Source organism: Nelumbo nucifera, chromosome 3 (genome assembly GCF_055504915.1).
Source record: "Nelumbo nucifera cultivar China Antique chromosome 3, China Antique-T2T, whole genome shotgun sequence".
Classification (NCBI taxonomy): domain Eukaryota; kingdom Viridiplantae; phylum Streptophyta; class Magnoliopsida; order Proteales; family Nelumbonaceae; genus Nelumbo; species Nelumbo nucifera.
The window spans coordinates 29,420,113-29,436,214 of NC_142651.1; the positions used below are offsets into that span (position 1 = coordinate 29,420,113).

Consider the following 16,102-nt stretch of genomic DNA (forward strand, 5'->3'; position numbering starts at 1 on the left):
TTTGTACGTGATTTACCATAAAAGGCAATAAAAGTATTTGATAAACATTTTTTTCCTTGTTGTTTAACAACTATGCAATTGGACACCATATAAGCTAAACACATTAAATAAATGCATAGGTGTTAGGTGAAACATTAAAATAAGCTTCCCCAATGAAATAAGATTAAGTCATCACATGATCATGCCTCATAGTCCCTTGCAACTAGATCTATTCATTGGCCAGGTTTGGCTAGACTTTGCCTCTTTATCAATAAAAAATGTTTAGGCCCAAGCCTGAAACCTATTATGCTCATAAAATGTCCTATGTTTGATGTAACTTAATAAATTGGTATTATATTAATTTGGTAATAATTTTAAAAAAATTAATACATTAATTCATATTTTTTCGGAGTAGTAAATTAATATTTGATAATAATGTAATAAATAAATACATATTATATATTTATTATATGTAAATAATTTATATTTCTATTATATGTAATAGTACCGGGCCGATTCAGGCTTGGGCCGGGTTTATTTGAGAAAGCCCAAACCCATAACCCTAAAATCTTGTCCAAACCCAAAAATATAGGCGCTGAACTGGCCTATCGAATTATCCAACCCATGAACAGGTCTATTTGCAACTTTGCACCAAGAATCTCTACGTGAAAAAAGCATACAAGCACGAAAATATTGTAAAAGACTATTAGGATAGTGTAATACGGTCGTATGAGGACTGAATTTGATCTCTTCCCCAACAGTTGGCTTTACATAAATAAATCAAGACAAATGTTTATTTGATAAATATTTTATCAAATAGTATTTTTGAATAAGCACCAAAGGGATGAACTGGCGCGGTTTAGGGCAATAGAACCAACCAACCAAACAGCATGCATGTTAATCTTTGGGAGCATGGTATGGCCGTAGGTTCCCCATCTCTCCCATTGGGCAGAGCTATTCCATGGGTTCGAGAATCCAATTTATGACACGCGGTAAGTTATAAGCCCTAGATCCTAAATACGATTTCATGCAGTTTCCCTTCCATACACTCCCCCTGCGGCCCCACCCTAAAAAAAAAAAAGAAATAAAATTAGAAGAAAGGAGAAGGAACACTCGCCCTAAAGCACAAAACCCTGCAATCGCCGCGTTTAAACCCCTAAAGCCCTCACCTTTCGCGGTAGCCTTCTCTTCTGCCGGCCTCCAACTCAATCGAAACGGTCGCGACACAGATGGACACATAGACAGAAACGAAACGCGATAAGGGCTGGACTGGTGCTCGAATCGTGTCGGAGGTGATGGTGATGAGTTTTAGTAGGTTGCGAAGAGGATATTTCTAGGGCTCGCTCTTGCTTTGCGGAAATGCTGGAGGTTTACAGGAGCAGCAGTTCCATCGAGTGGAAACCATCTCCCGTCGTAGCTCTCGCCACAAGTGTCGACGACTCCCAGGTCGCTGCAGCTCGCGAAGATGGCTCTCTTGAGATTTGGCTCGTCTCCCCCGGTTCTGTTGGTTGGCACTGTCAGCTGGTATTTATTTTCATATTCGTTTCCTCTTCAGTACTCATTTGACTTATTTGCTTGGTGATTCTGAGTTGCTTCCTTTTAATGCCTAGACAATCCATGGAGACCCTAACTCCAGAATATCTTCCCTAGTTTGGTGCCGTTCGAATTCAAAACGTTTGCCTTCTGGTCGGTTGCTGTCATCAAGTATTGATGGATCAATTTCGGAGTGGGATCTTTTCGACTTGAAGCAGAGGGTATACTGTTTATTTGTTCTTACACTATTTGCAATTTTTTGCTCTGGTTATTTTGCTTTCGTTTTCTTTAGTTTCTCAAACATTTCAAGTTACACAATTGCCCATAAAAAGTTGCAGTGATGGCTAAAAATAGTTTCTCGAACATTCCAAGTTACATAACACTTAGCATTACATGGTTGGGGGCATACCCCTCTTGAAAATATTACAAAAACTACACAAGCTATATATGGTTATAAAGCAATGCTGGTACAAAAAGCTATGTCCATTGTTGGTGAATCATGGTAGGTTTTATGGGTAACTCCATTTCGTACCTGTGTCTATATCTTTCTTGTTGAAGCTAGTGGCTCAAACACTACCATCGTTCTATTGTTTTGTGTATGCAATGGATTCTATTGAGGTTAATGTCCACATATAATCGAAACCCTCTGGACTTATCTTCCTCAACCCCTCACCCCCCACTCACCTTATCTCCCCTCCTATAATAACCTGCTTTTTATTTGGGTGGTGCATGTATGGTTTGTTCTGGATGCTTCACAATTTAAAAGTTCTGTGCTTCTAGTTGTCCTTCTGGTTGACTATCCAATGAAAAGTTGGAATATTTCTTACCACCCTGTTTATGCAGACAGTGCTAGATTCTATTGGAGTATCGATCTGGCAGATAGCTGTTGAACCTGATGATTCACATTCTAGACAATATGATTCTCAACATGCAATTAATGGATATGCAAATGATGAAGATGGAACTGTTGACAATGATGAAACCAGTGAAAGTGATGAAGATTCTGACTCCGTTGAGCTTCATTTGCAACCATCTGCTAAAGATCCACGCATAGCCATTGGATGTGATGATGGTTGTGTACGGATATACATTGTTTCTGATTCAGATGAATTAACTTATAGTAGAACAATGCCTAGGGTTAGTGGTGAGATATCTTGACCTCTTGCTCTACACTCACATTGATTGTTGTTGGTTGATGTTTATTGTATTTGAGACTACTTACTTCGAGGCCTTCTCCTGACTTTTTGTTGACAGGGCGTGTTTTAAGTGTTGCTTGGAGCATTGATGCAAAACTAATATTCTCAGGGAGTAGTGATGGGTATGTTAGATTTGCTGATGCTTACTGTTTAAGCAAGTTATAATCTAACTGCTTATTGCCTTGGGCCAGTTTCCACATATTGATATTATTAGATGATGGGTTTGGTGAAGTTGTAATGTTGGATATACCTTTCTCAGCTTTCAATATGGTATATATGCATTGAGTTGTTATTTCTCATTTTCAAGGATATTTTGACAAATTGCTTGCCCATATTGTCATTGACAGGTTTATTAGGTGCTGGGATGCCACATTAGCTCATGAGGTTTATAGGATAACAGTTGGACTTGGAGGCTTGGGTGGTGGACATGAGCTTTGTGTATGGTCATTACTTGCCTTAAGGTAGAAAGGATGAATGTTATTCCTGTCATAAGTGACTTAATGGAATATTTCCTTTCTCTTATTTTGTTTTTAGGCAGGAACCTGAATAAAATAAGGTAAACTGTTGCTGACTATTGAACTGATGGTTTCAGGTGTGGGACCCTAGTTAGTGCTGACAGTACTGGTAGTGTCCAGTTTTGGGACAGTCAACATGGAACTCTATTGCAGGCTCACTCTTTCCATAAGGGGGATGTCAATGCTTTGGCAACAGTTCCTAGGCATAACAGGGTGTTCTCTGCTGGTTCTGATGGCCAGGTATTTATAACTAAGGTTACTTATAGGTTTTAGCAATACAACTCATTCCCTTTTTGTTATAGGCAGTTTATACATAAGAAAAATTTGTGGATGTATTTGTATCCAGAAGAAGCTTAGTTCTGTGTTTGTTATTCTTGTTGTACAAATGATGTAATTAAGCTGCTTTTGATCATAATTACCAAAAAAGGCTGTTTCTGATCATGCTATCAACCCCCTGTGAGACATATTATGACTATTTTTGGTTGTTTGAACTAATAAGGCCAAAGGCTGGAATTCAATTAGTATTATCATATTGTTGACTAAGAGTCTGAATTGGAGTTTGGAACTTTGGATATTACATGGGTAATACAGGGCATAAGAAATAACAAAGAGGGAAATCACCGACTCACTGATGGATGCCCTTAGAATGTAGAACTTGGGTGGTAGCTTGATATTTATTACTTTGTGAAACTAGTGTTATGTATATTGTATTTATTCATGCATGCACGCATGATAGATCCAAAAAAAGTATTTCTGCACAAGATTGGCTAGGTGCGGGGGTTTATTATACGGTTTTATGATGACATGCTCATATGTTAGATCCTTTTTTTTTAATTTTTTGAGATAATCAATAGGAGAAATCTTGAGGAGGGGGCTGAGGGTAATTTGGTATTTTATTGTCTGGGATGTGTTCTCAGCCTTGGGAGTTGATCTGTACATTGTGCTTTTGATGCCATGAACTAGCCATGTTAAGATATATCTAGTAGCATGAGAATTGATATAAATTGCATCAAGTGTTGGTATCTATTTTGCATTATATATAATTCTGAGCTAGCAACCAGAAAAGTTATCATCTCTATCTGGATGACTGAAAGGGCTGCCATTCTGTTTAGACCATTTTGTTATGATCTGGATTTCTGTGGTTCATTAACCAAAGGTGCAGTTGCAGAGTAACTTGGGTCATGAACATATTATTTTATTTAATCTAAGGAAATTGGCAACTGTTTGTTTTTTTTCTCATCCATTTTTCTTTTCTTATTATTTTCTCAGGTAATGAGTTAGGTAACTTTTGACTCATACATGATGATATTTGTCTGCTGATGTGTTCTATGTTCCTACTTCCTAATATGTTGGATTGGTGTATATTTTCATTTGTATTTTTAATGCAAATTCTTGAAAATTGTAAAGCTTTCAAATTATTATTTGAAACATATAGGAAAAATATATTGCATTGGAACCATGAGATCATGTTTATTTCTAGCGTATCTACTGAAGAACTTCTTAGAATTTCATACCTGTGAATGTGTTATTAAAGTTTTTCACGGCAACTATATATATCAATTGAACTTTAAAAGATGCTATACATTTTTAATTATCCTTGACAATTGTCAGGTTGTGTTCGGATCAAGGTAGAACTAAAATTGGTGGTGGAAATGAGGGGTCAATTCCTCAAGTCTCCAAATTCCATCCCTTGTGTCTGTTTCTGCACCAGAGTGGAAATCGGAAGAATGTGGTTTTGTAGCTCTCAATTTGCATGCTTTAGCAGAATTTGACATTACTAGTGGGAGTGTTCACTTGGATTTCACAGAAATGAGGCAGGAATGCAATTCTATTCCAAGTCCATTTCTTCCATCCAAAAAAGTTCTTTTATTTTTAGATATATGGTTAATTGTTCTGTCTTTTGTTTGGACCATCTTGATCCAAGCAGAATGGTTTCACACCTCTTAACATCAAAATACAAATAATATCTTATAAAATAAGTCTTTTTATTTACTTATCAAAAAATAAGTCTTTTTATTTAAATATTTGATGTACACAAAGTATTGCGAAAACCAAAACAACATTAACACTTCTATTTTTTCTGCATCTTGTGCTGCTTGCAAACAGTATACAATATTAGTTTCAAAGTGTCTGCAATTGCTATTGTGGGTCATGTGAATATTGATCAGTGCAAGTATTAATCAATTTAATGAAATATATATTTTTTATTTATTAAAAATATTGATTAGTGTAAGTATGACTTTATGCTGTTATTATATGCTTCAGGTTAGATATTGTCCATCACTAGAAAAATCATTTTGTACATTGAGTCAAATTTCTATGCTTTTGTTTTGCAATTTTTGGAAACATAAGTGCATTTTTCTGTTGTTTTTGTCTTTTTTGAGGGTTTTTGCATCTTTAAGTGAAACATTGCACATTATGGCAAAATAACTAACTAGTAGGTTTGTTTGGGTTTGTCAAGCTAGTTTGTTTTGTCAAGCAAAACTAACATAGGCATCCAAGACATTTTCACACTAGATTATGAAAGGTTGGGTAGGGATATTGTATATGAAGAAAAAGAAACTTTTCCTCTTCCATATATGGTCTCTTTTGTTCATGTTTCTTCAAATTGGAATTGACCCATGTTTCTCAGTATATTATCCATCACTAGAAAGTTATAATTTGCTATATAGATCAGAAACCTTCTACAAAAATTCAATTTTTGACATTGGCTTATAATAGGATCATTGTAGATTTAATGAGTTGACCAAGTGAAAGAGTATTGAAAGGTTGAATACAGTATCAGTTTTTTTTTTGTGTAATTAGATGAAAATAAATCTGGTTGCTTCTACTGGTTTGTCTGGCTGAGCTGATGGTTCTTTGTATTGAGTTACCTATTGCTTTACAATAACCTTGGTTCTGTTGTAGTTATGGTTAAAGTTATCCAGTTGTTCACTATCTGGTGAAAAAGCTGGCGCACTTTCTAGGATGCTCAAATCTGAAATAAGTGGGGCTTGTATGCTGTATACCATGATCATATTCTATGAATGAACAGATCAATGCTTCAAATGTTTTGCTGATATTTACTTGCAATATGAATATTTCTTAACTATTACATTTCTCAGGTTAGTGCTGTAAAAGTAATTTCTATTTGGGCATTATCTGTTATAGGTAATTCTATATAAGCTCTCTGCTGACTCAGTTGGATCTGGTAATGAGAAGTCCTCTACTGAAGTAAGAAAGAAATGGGTCTATGTTAGTTATCTAAGAGCTCATACCCATGATGTGAGGGCCTTGACTGTGGCGGTACCTATTAGCAAAGAAGGTTTGTCCGCCAGCAATTGTTTTGAGTGTTTTGGAATGAACTGATTGTTGTAAGAGTCCTTTTTTAAGTAGTCTTTTGAAGTTTTTCTAATTGCTTTCTCATCTTCGTAGATCCACTGCCCGGTGAAAAGGTAAGAAGGATTCGTGGTCGAGATAAGCCCACTGATTTCAGTTACCGAAAATGGGCCCATCTGGGAGTACCCATGCTTATCTCAGCTGGTGATGACACAAAGCTCTTTGCTTACTCTGCCAAGGAGTTCACCAAGTTCTCTCCACATGATATCTGCCCTGCACCTCAGAGAGTGTCGATTCAGTTAGTGCTTAATACTCTACTCAGTGGATCTCCTTTGATTCTAATCCAGTGCTCAAGCTGGTTGGATATTTTGTATGTTCATGTAAAGAGTGGTGCAAATCCTAGCAAGGGTTCTCGAGGGCTTGCAACCACTGACTTGCTGGCTCGAGTTAAAAGTAAGGCATCTCGGAAGATTATTTGCAGCACCATCTCAAATACGGGGGTGTTATTTGCTTATTCTGACCATGCAAAACCTAGTCTATTTGAACTGAAAAGGTGTGAAAGTGGAAAGAGTGCATGGGCAGTCAATAAAAGGCAACTACCTCGACAACTCCCATTTGCTCATTGCATGCTTTTCAGTTCTGATTCTTCTCGTTTGATGATAGCAGGCCATGATAGAAAGATATATGTAAGAGTCCATCTGTCTTGGTTGTTACTTCCTGCTTTCCTTCTCTTTTGTTTTGCATTTCTTTGGTCATGCTTGAATCTAATTTATTTTAAGTGATACCTAATTGTCATAGAAGTATAGAACACATATTTTTGGGGGTATATATATGGTTACGGTTTGATATTGTAATTTCCATTACTTGGGAACTAGCAGTAGTTCTGTGGTTAGGAACCTTTCCCTTGGTAGGTTTTGCCTGTGAGGCTTTTTGGTCAAAGGTTGGTCTAATTAGTATATGGCAACCATCTAACTGATAGAATTTCTCTATAGCAATAGTTCAAAAGAATGCTATAGGTCGGATAATTACACTGAACTGATACTTGCACAAGGAAATTTAACAGAATGATATGCCCCACTGCCATATTTATTTATATTTATATGTATGTATATACGTACTCATACATATACCTATAAGACTTGATGACCCTTGTTTATGGTTACTACTGTTCAATTCATAATAGGAAGTCATAGATCGCCCAAATCATATATTTGTCTCTATTCAAGACTTATGTGACAGTGCTATTTGTGTGACTTTATTGTGGATAAGTAGTTTGTTGGCTTCATATTTTACTGGTGACACAGGTTGTGGATGTGGTAACCACTGAACTTTTGCACACGTTTACACCTTGCCGCAAGGAAGATGGTGAGGATTTGCCACCTAGTGAGCCTCCCATAACAAGAATGTTTACCAGTTCAGATGGGCAATGGCTCGCTGCCATTAACTGCTTTGGAGATATATACATCTTCAATCTAGAGACACAAAGGTGATATATTTTGCTTTTCAAGTATTTTAACCATATTCTCATGTCTAGGTTTTGCTTTTGATGATCCTAAACAAATGTATAAAAGGACGTCAAAGAGAAAGTTATGATTTTAATGAATTTCTCCTTTGTTCCGTTGTTTATATGTTGATAGTAATCAAACAAAGACAAGGTTCTTCCTTGTAACCTCATTTTTGGCATCACTGGGAACAGAATATCTTCACTTCTCTTACTGCATGAAGCCTCATAAATGTATGCTGGTTACTCATCACAAGTTATCTTCCCATGAAGTAAGGATTATGGTGCAATTTAGACCAGGTTTGGTCGGAAATTAATTAATTTTTCAATGAGCCTGAAACCTAACGTGAGCTAGTGATTTAAAGGTGTGCCTAGGCATATAGGCAAGGCTCATTTTAGGGTATGTGCCTTGCATAGGTCACCTTGCGCTTCAGCCCAGGCACTTGCCCCTCGAGGCAAGCCCAAGCAATTCCATATTAGCTCTAACTGAAGATCTGTAAAAACCCTATTTGCTAATGTTCATTTATTCATCCTAATAAAATATATTTTTAAAAGACAATTAAAATTATAAAGTCTTTTTATTGATAAAAAAATTATAAAGTCTTTTGAAGTAATGAAAATTTGAAGGTGGCCTTTTTTTGAGGTCCTTTTGCTTTTGTGTTGTACAGTCTCTTTGTACAAAGGACCGTTGATTAATATGATTATACTTCACCTTTTCTAAAAAAAAGTAACGAAATTGGGAATGCATAATGTTTAGCATCACGTTAGCTATTTGAAGTAATGAAATTGGGAAAAAAAATAGTGAGAGTTTTACATGCTTGAACATGTTTTGTATGTTCTGGTTGATTTTATTTTTAAGCTTTCATTTTAAATATGTTTTACATGTTACGTTTATGTATTTTAATTTGAAATAATAGGTTTTCTAAAATACTTATTTTAAAATTTAAGTTTATATTTTTAATTAGTATTATGTTTAGTATTTTTAATTTTGTGCATTTTGATTTTTTGGAATCTTATTGATTTTTTAGCATTTTGCTCCTTGCTTTGATAAGGTGCACAGCTTTGGCGTAAAATGCCCTTGTGTTTTTAAAACCCTGACATGCGCCTGGTGTAATTGAAATTCTTCAAATTGCAACCCAATTTGCAGAAGGCAGCCATAGTTTGGATGTTGGGTAAATGCGATTGTCATCCAAGAATTATGCATGGTTATTTATCAAGAAAAAAAAGAATTATGTATGGTTTTCCAATAACAGATTTTTTTTGAGGTACATGTATCTATTTACCATGGGAGACAGTATCCATTTTCTGTTGTACCTAGAGGTACAAGTAATGGAATTTGAGCTTGGTTACCTAAATTTCTAATTTATGGTTGCATATATGCATGTACTTTGAGAAGCTGTGCTTTTTCTTGAAAGTCTGATATAAAAATGACATTTATTTATGAAGTTGTGCACTGGATCACACAAAATAACCCAGGATCATGGTAGTACAGACATGTGATGAGAGAAGACAGCTAGCAATGGGGTAAGACTTCAAGTTGTATTAACTTGGGGTAGGCAGGAATGAACAGTTTTTGGGGGTGACTACTAGGGACTGATTCCTAGGGTTTTACATGACAGCATATATGTAACAAGGGGTGAAGTAATAGGTTACCAACGATATGGGGGTGCCTGGAAGAAATCTTTATACATTCAAATTCTTTTATTAATTATCAATAAATTATAGACAGTTACCAATAAAAACTTGAATACGAGTATATAGCACCCTCATCTGTAGAAGGATCATTGACTAGGAATATAATTGTACCGTTGACAACGTGGAGTAGGTTAATAGTTATTATCACTATTTTATTGTGATAAACATGATGAATTTAAAGCATCAAATAAAAATATAATGGGAACGTTGAATCAAATCTGTCTAAAACTCAAATGTCATTGGAGCCTGGAGGACTTGTCATTGATGGCAGTTTGGCCATGCAGTGTCTAAGTCGGAAAGAACCACCTTAATCTATATTCTGCCATCCATGATTAGAAATGTGTTTATCATCATCTAAGCCTTATCCCAACAATATGGGGTTGGCTTCATGAATCCTTTTTCATCATTCTGTTCTGTAATTTCTATTTAATGCCACATCCATTGTTAAATTATGAGCACTTAACTCATTTCTTTCTAACCATATCCTTTTTGGTCTGCCCCTAGCCCTTCATTCCCCTTCAACTTGTAACAAATTGCGAAATTAGGAATTCATGTATATGTTGTAAAATTCATGGTTACTTCTTCATATGAGTTGACATTTAATGTTTGACCTGTAACTTTAGCTTTTGTGTATCAGAATCATGATATATTTAGTTTAATAATTCTTTTTCTCTTCAGCTTTGTCATGACCTAATATGCCCAAGTTCTGTTAAGCAGGCAGCACTGGTTCATATCCAGATTGGATGGGGCTTCTGTCACAGCTGGTGGATTTCCTCCCAGGAATAGTAACGTGCTAATTCTAACCACCTCTTCAAATCAAGTTTATGCATTTGATGTAGAGGCCAAACAGCTAGGGGAATGGTCAAGGCGCCACACGTTTGTTTTACCAAGAAGATTTCAGGAATTTCCAGGAGAGGTTATTGGCCTCTCCTTTCCGCCCTCTTTGAGTTCAACTTCTGTGATTATCTACAGTACCAGGTGAACTCCGCCTCCCTTGCTTTTTTTTTTTTTCAAAATTTTGGTTGAAATGTTGCATTTGGTTTTTCTGGAGTATTATTTTTTTTGATAAATTTTTTCTGGAGCATTATTAGTATGTTAAATTATATAGAATCTTTATTTATATTCGTTGTCCATCAGAATATGTGATCAAAGGTGCAGGTGTTATTTCTGTAAGGTATAAAGGAAATATCTTGACAGGCAACAAGTTCTGAACATACAATCTGATGAGATTCATGAAGCAAGACATTTCTACCATGCAACAATATAGGCTTCTGCCACAAGCATTAAAAGCTAATAAAGAAGATAAAAAAAGAAGAAGCAATAATAACTCTATAGCTGCTAGCTATGTAAAAATAGGAAAAGGAATTCTTTACTTGATCCTTAATAATGGACAAAAAGGTATAATAGAATGGTTTGTTCTCTACAAGGCTTCTTGACACTCTTTCATAGACCAAAGTAGCAACTTACAACTCATATTTGGACTCTTAGTCCGTGTATTTAAACTCCAAGCAGAATGTAGAAACTACCCTTGCAAACTAGGACACAAACTCTCTAGTTCTACTAAATATAAGAAACCAGAAATTACTAAAAGTAGCAAGGTTTTTTTATTATAAGTAGTAATGTAGACAATTGCTGTAAATAGCTATGATAGAAAATACTATAAATGCTAATGTGGTCTACTGGTCAACCTGTTGAGTAGGACTTTGACTACAACTTTCAGAATCCAAATATCAGTCATCTTGAAGTCTTAAATCGAGGCAATTCCTCGTGTCAAACTAAGCTGAAAGTCTGCAGTATTTTAGTACTAAAACTGTATTTTAATTTTTAATGCCATCAAATTTCAGCCAAATTAAACAAGGTTCGACTGGTTAAATAATTTGCTTATTTTCTTGTTGACAATGCATTCTGCAAGTTACCATCATACCTCTTGTCTTCCATTTCTTTCTTTGCTTCCATATTCGCATCTTTCTTCCCTAGTTCAAAAAAAAACTCATCCTTGACTTTTGAAGGAGGAATTATTAATTTATCCAGTTCATGAACAATAAGCTTGATGTAAGTAAGAAGTGTAGGTATGAAGAAATCTGCGGCACTAAAATTAAGAATCACATTTTCAGGATTCACTGCTTCAACATGTTGAAAATTTTCTTAATTTGCATGAACACTTCAAAATTCAAACAAATTATTACGCTGCTCATCTCGTTCTCTCTCTCTCTCTCTCTCTCTTGAAACAGATGAGGTAATATCTTTGATTAACTAAAGCAGAAATTACAACTAGCTCATGTACACAGAGATGCTGTACAATGGGAATATACAAAATGAAAGCAAAAGAACAAAATTAAGAAAACAAGGATCCAGCCTAAAAAAATTACTAGGCTGACCCCCCTGAAAAAGGAGTTTTAATGCTTAGCAAAGAACATTTAACTTGCTTTTTACAGAGTCTATTTCAGAATGCTTGTTTTCAAAAACTCGTAAGTTTTTCATCAAGTACTTGGTTATTGATGCCTGAACATTGGTGTGTTTGCTATCCAATTATTCCATAGACTTCCTGATTGGAAGTCTCCCATGGGATGGTGTTCGGTTTCTACTGCTAGTTGACACCTATTTCCTCCATTTTGATACAAAGGAGTCTCTGTTCATTTGTTCCAGACCACTTTCCCTTTCTTGGATTAATCTTATTCTATCTCTGCAACAGAGGTTCCAGAGTGGCTGAAGACAACCACTCACCCCAATGAAACCTTTGAACACCTCCCGAATTGCACTGGGCACTTTGCAACGGACAAGCAGGTAATTGGCAGATTCCCCTGCTGTCCCACACGTTACACATTGGTCATCATCAATCTGTAAAAGAAACCTTAGAGAGAGAACATGAGGAAGCCAATCTCTGTTAGTGGGGGAGTCCACAGTTGTTGTAATACCAATTTGATGCACACTGCTTAAAATCATGCTTTGAAATTTTGGAGTACTATAACTAATACGGTTTAACTTTTTTTTTCTTTTTTAATTTTTGATGGGGTGTATGCCTCACCAATTTGAGGTACAAGGCAGTGAGGCTAGGCAATAGCCCTCTTATTACAGCATTAAGGTGCTTGAGGCTAGGTGTTTTTGCTTCTGATTTACCTTGAGGCTTGACTGGCTTGTGCCTCAATGCTTCACCTCAAAGCTTTTCAAAAACGATATCCCCAACCATATGGATTGATTAAATGAATCCCATTTCACCATTCCACTCTGTTCTGTGTCATATCCATTATTCTCAAAAAAATCCATTATTAAGTTATGGACCCTTCTAATCATTTCTTATTACTTTAACCCATTGTTTTTTAATCTGATCCTAATTCTTTTAGCCCCTAAACTTGTAACAGAGCATTTCTTTTGGTACATTAGATGGTCTTGTTTTGAAGTGATCAAAACATATTGGTTTACTTCGCTCGTTTTATCGCTTATTGGAGCTACTCCTAGGTTCCTTAAAATAACGAGGTGATATAATTATGCTATATATTAAAAGGACTTGGGTTGAAATAGTAATAAAATGTTCAAGTGCCCACAATTTAACAATGAATGTGGCATTAAACAGAATGGAATGGTGAAACAGGATTCATGTAGCAGACCTGTTATAGTTTTAGATAAAGCTTGGATGATATTAATGATTGTCCAAGTGAGGCTAGGCAACAGTGGGGTGCCTAGGCATTGACAAGCAGATTTCTTTTTATTTTTTTTAAATAAACACCTAAATTCTAGGGTAAGGAAGAAGAATGTGTTGATTGGACAAAATTTCAAAATTTTTTTATTTGCTTAGTTCACGTTTTGAAGTTTTCAAGGGTTCAAGACAGCAAACACCAATGAGTGTTGATTTAACACTAACAAATAAGAACATAATAAAAAAACTAGTACATAAACCCATAAAATAAATAATTTAGTCTAATGTCTTATTTTATTCATATAATCTTAGAAAATAAAAAAATATTATATAGTTCCTTGTACAACAATAGCAGGGCACTTAAGAGTGTGTGACTACAGTGGAGAAACTGCACCATAGCATTTGCCATATCTAATATTATCTTATTGTAGTATAATATATTATAGAAAATATATAAATGTTATACTAAAAACACATTATATAATATAAGATTATATATTATTAGTATCATATGTTTTTCTCAAATGAAACAGATGACTCATTCTTTTGTCTTTTTGAGAGAGCTTTCATTTCATGAGAAAATGAACAAAATACTATTCCCTGTTTTGTTCCTACCATTTCTGACAACTTTTTCATCTAGAAATAGAACTTTTAGGAAGGAAATGGCAGAATGAGAATCTGAACCAAATATGGCCTAGCTGACTGATAAGCCTGTAGGAATGGGGATGGAAATAGCAGAACAAAAACAAAAATCTGAACCAAATGTGGCCTAGCCGGCTAAGATAAGCTTGTAGGAACGGGGACTTCAATCTCAACTTACAATCACTTATCGGACTTGTGACCTGCCTGATGAGGCACTCTTCAGTGGAGATGCAGATTTCTTGCTTGACCAAACTGGAAATTAAAAAATAATGTCATGGGAACCATGAATCGTCTCACCCATAGCTGTCACCATCATTTTGTTGTGAATCTTGCCTTAGTTTTGCTTTGGCATCTGTAATAATACAATTAAGTTTTTTTTTTTGGGATCAGCTCTCTAATATTATTAAGTTGATAGACTAAGGCTGCATTTTGGCATTCCTTATTTTAAGGACTTGTCTCCTTTTTACAGTTAAAAACTCAGTGTTCATAGGGGCATTTTAACTGCAAAAGGAAATACATCCTTAAAATAAGGAATGCCAAATGCAGCCCAAGGAAAGCAAATAAGCTAGAATCGCTAATTGTGCCTTCAAAATCAATAGGGAATGCAAGATATTTTGTGTTTGTAGTCACATAGTTGATTTTCTGGTTTTGCCCCGACATATGTATCTTTGCATAACTGGATAGAGAAGGTTATTGCTGTCAAAAGAACTGATAACACTTATTTGACCCTGGGAAGTTTGTGTGAAGAGAGGACTATCAAGTTCAGCATGCTGACTTGATAGAAATATTCATGTCAACTGTAAGATTGCATTATTGCTGGTTCAATTCCAACTTGAGTCGCCAGAAAGTGGACAACAGCCTATAATTGGGGGGAGGGGGGTAAAAATAAAAGATATGAAAGCTAAGAAAAAAATGGACAACTTTTACATGCTATACATGCACAATGGGTTTTGGACATTGATAATGGTGTTGTGAGGTTTAATTGGTCAAGACGCTGGGGTGAGGTTTAATTGGGCATGAAGATCAGTAAATGGTATGGCTGATGCTTTAGCAAAGCAAGGAGTCAATATGCAAGAGTTGTTTTGGGCCTGTTTATGAGACAGTGTTTGTCAAAGAGTTCTCCATTCTGCCTTTGGATGGTGGCAGTTGTAATCTTTATTTATTATTTTTAAAGAAAGGTACCGTTTCCCATAAAAAATGGTGTTATCTTCTGTACCATACTTTATAACAACATTAGTATTTCAAGCCTGGAAGTGTTATTTTCTTGTAGGTCTCGATAGAGTTAAAGTTTCCAAAGTATTTTTACTGAGTATTGTTTTTGCTGACTTTGATTTTTACTTGTAGGGCAATGTGCTTGATCGACTTTGGGATGCCAGTAGATTTAGATGGTGATATTGGCTTGAGCAATGGCTTGGATTTTTCACAGAAGTTAGTAGATTCTCCCAGTAAAGTAAAAGCAAAGCGGAAACGGGAGAAATCTGCTGTAGATCTTAAACTTAATGCTAGAAGGAATTTTGATTTTGTTGCTTTCAGGGACCCTGTTTTGTTTATTTCACATTTATCTGAAAATTCCATCTTGGTCATTGAAAAACCATGGATGGAAGTAGTTAGGTCTTTTGACATAGCCCCTGTTCACAGACATATATTTGGTACCTGATCACTATTATTGACGATGGTAGTTCACAGAAAATAAGGGAATCCAACTAGGTGCAAGGGTCCCTTAATTTTTCCCTTTCTTTCTTCTTTATTGTCTCCGGGGGCCGAAAGCATGTTGTGTAAAATATTCATTAATAGTTTTAATTAAATGTTCCATATTTTAAACGTTTTGCTTTTCTGTCAGAATAGTAATACTGAATTAGTTTGTGGATAATTGCTCTAGAAAGACTAAGTTGGATCTGTTTTTTTTTTCGTCTGCATCTAAAACTTGGATTCATTTAGTCCCAAGACTCCCAACATGAATTTTCTTCTAATGGCTAGGAGGCTAGTAGGTAGGGTAATGTGTGAACTGTGAAATGAGAACAATTCATGTTTACTGATAAAAAAAAAGAGAGAACAATTCATGTTGTCTAGAATGCAGCAACAACTCTCC

The 16,102-nt window shown here is 35.6% G+C and overlaps 1 protein-coding gene across 1 annotated transcript; it reads left to right on the forward strand.

Annotated features, from left to right (window-relative positions):
- The first annotated feature begins 1,078 nt into the window (after nt 1-1,078).
- LOC104609684 (WD repeat-containing protein PCN) lies at nt 1,079-15,834 on the forward strand. The gene is made up of 11 exons (XM_010276079.3): nt 1,079-1,503; nt 1,590-1,733; nt 2,356-2,656; nt 2,767-2,830; nt 3,056-3,169; nt 3,301-3,463; nt 6,374-6,527; nt 6,638-7,227; nt 7,846-8,027; nt 10,455-10,715; nt 15,358-15,834. Exons 1-11 carry the CDS (start codon nt 1,339-1,341, stop codon nt 15,668-15,670), a joined length of 2,451 nt encoding a protein of 816 aa, XP_010274381.1. The 5' UTR covers nt 1,079-1,338; the 3' UTR covers nt 15,671-15,834.
- The last annotated feature ends 268 nt before the right edge of the window (nt 15,835-16,102 follow it).

What these genes read in the sequence shown, in the direction of transcription:
- LOC104609684 (XM_010276079.3), top strand. Translation starts at nt 1,339, where the DNA reads ATGCTGGAGGTTTACAGGAGCAGCAGTTCCATCGAGTGGAAACCATCT. An exon ending in TTGGTTGGCACTGTCAGCTG is followed by an intron (nt 1,504 to 1,589) that starts GTATTTATTTTC and finishes TTTAATGCCTAG; the next exon opens with ACAATCCATGGAGACCCTAA. An exon ending in GTGATTATCTACAGTACCAG is followed by an intron (nt 10,716 to 15,357) that starts GTGAACTCCGCC and finishes TTTTACTTGTAG; the next exon opens with GGCAATGTGCTTGATCGACT.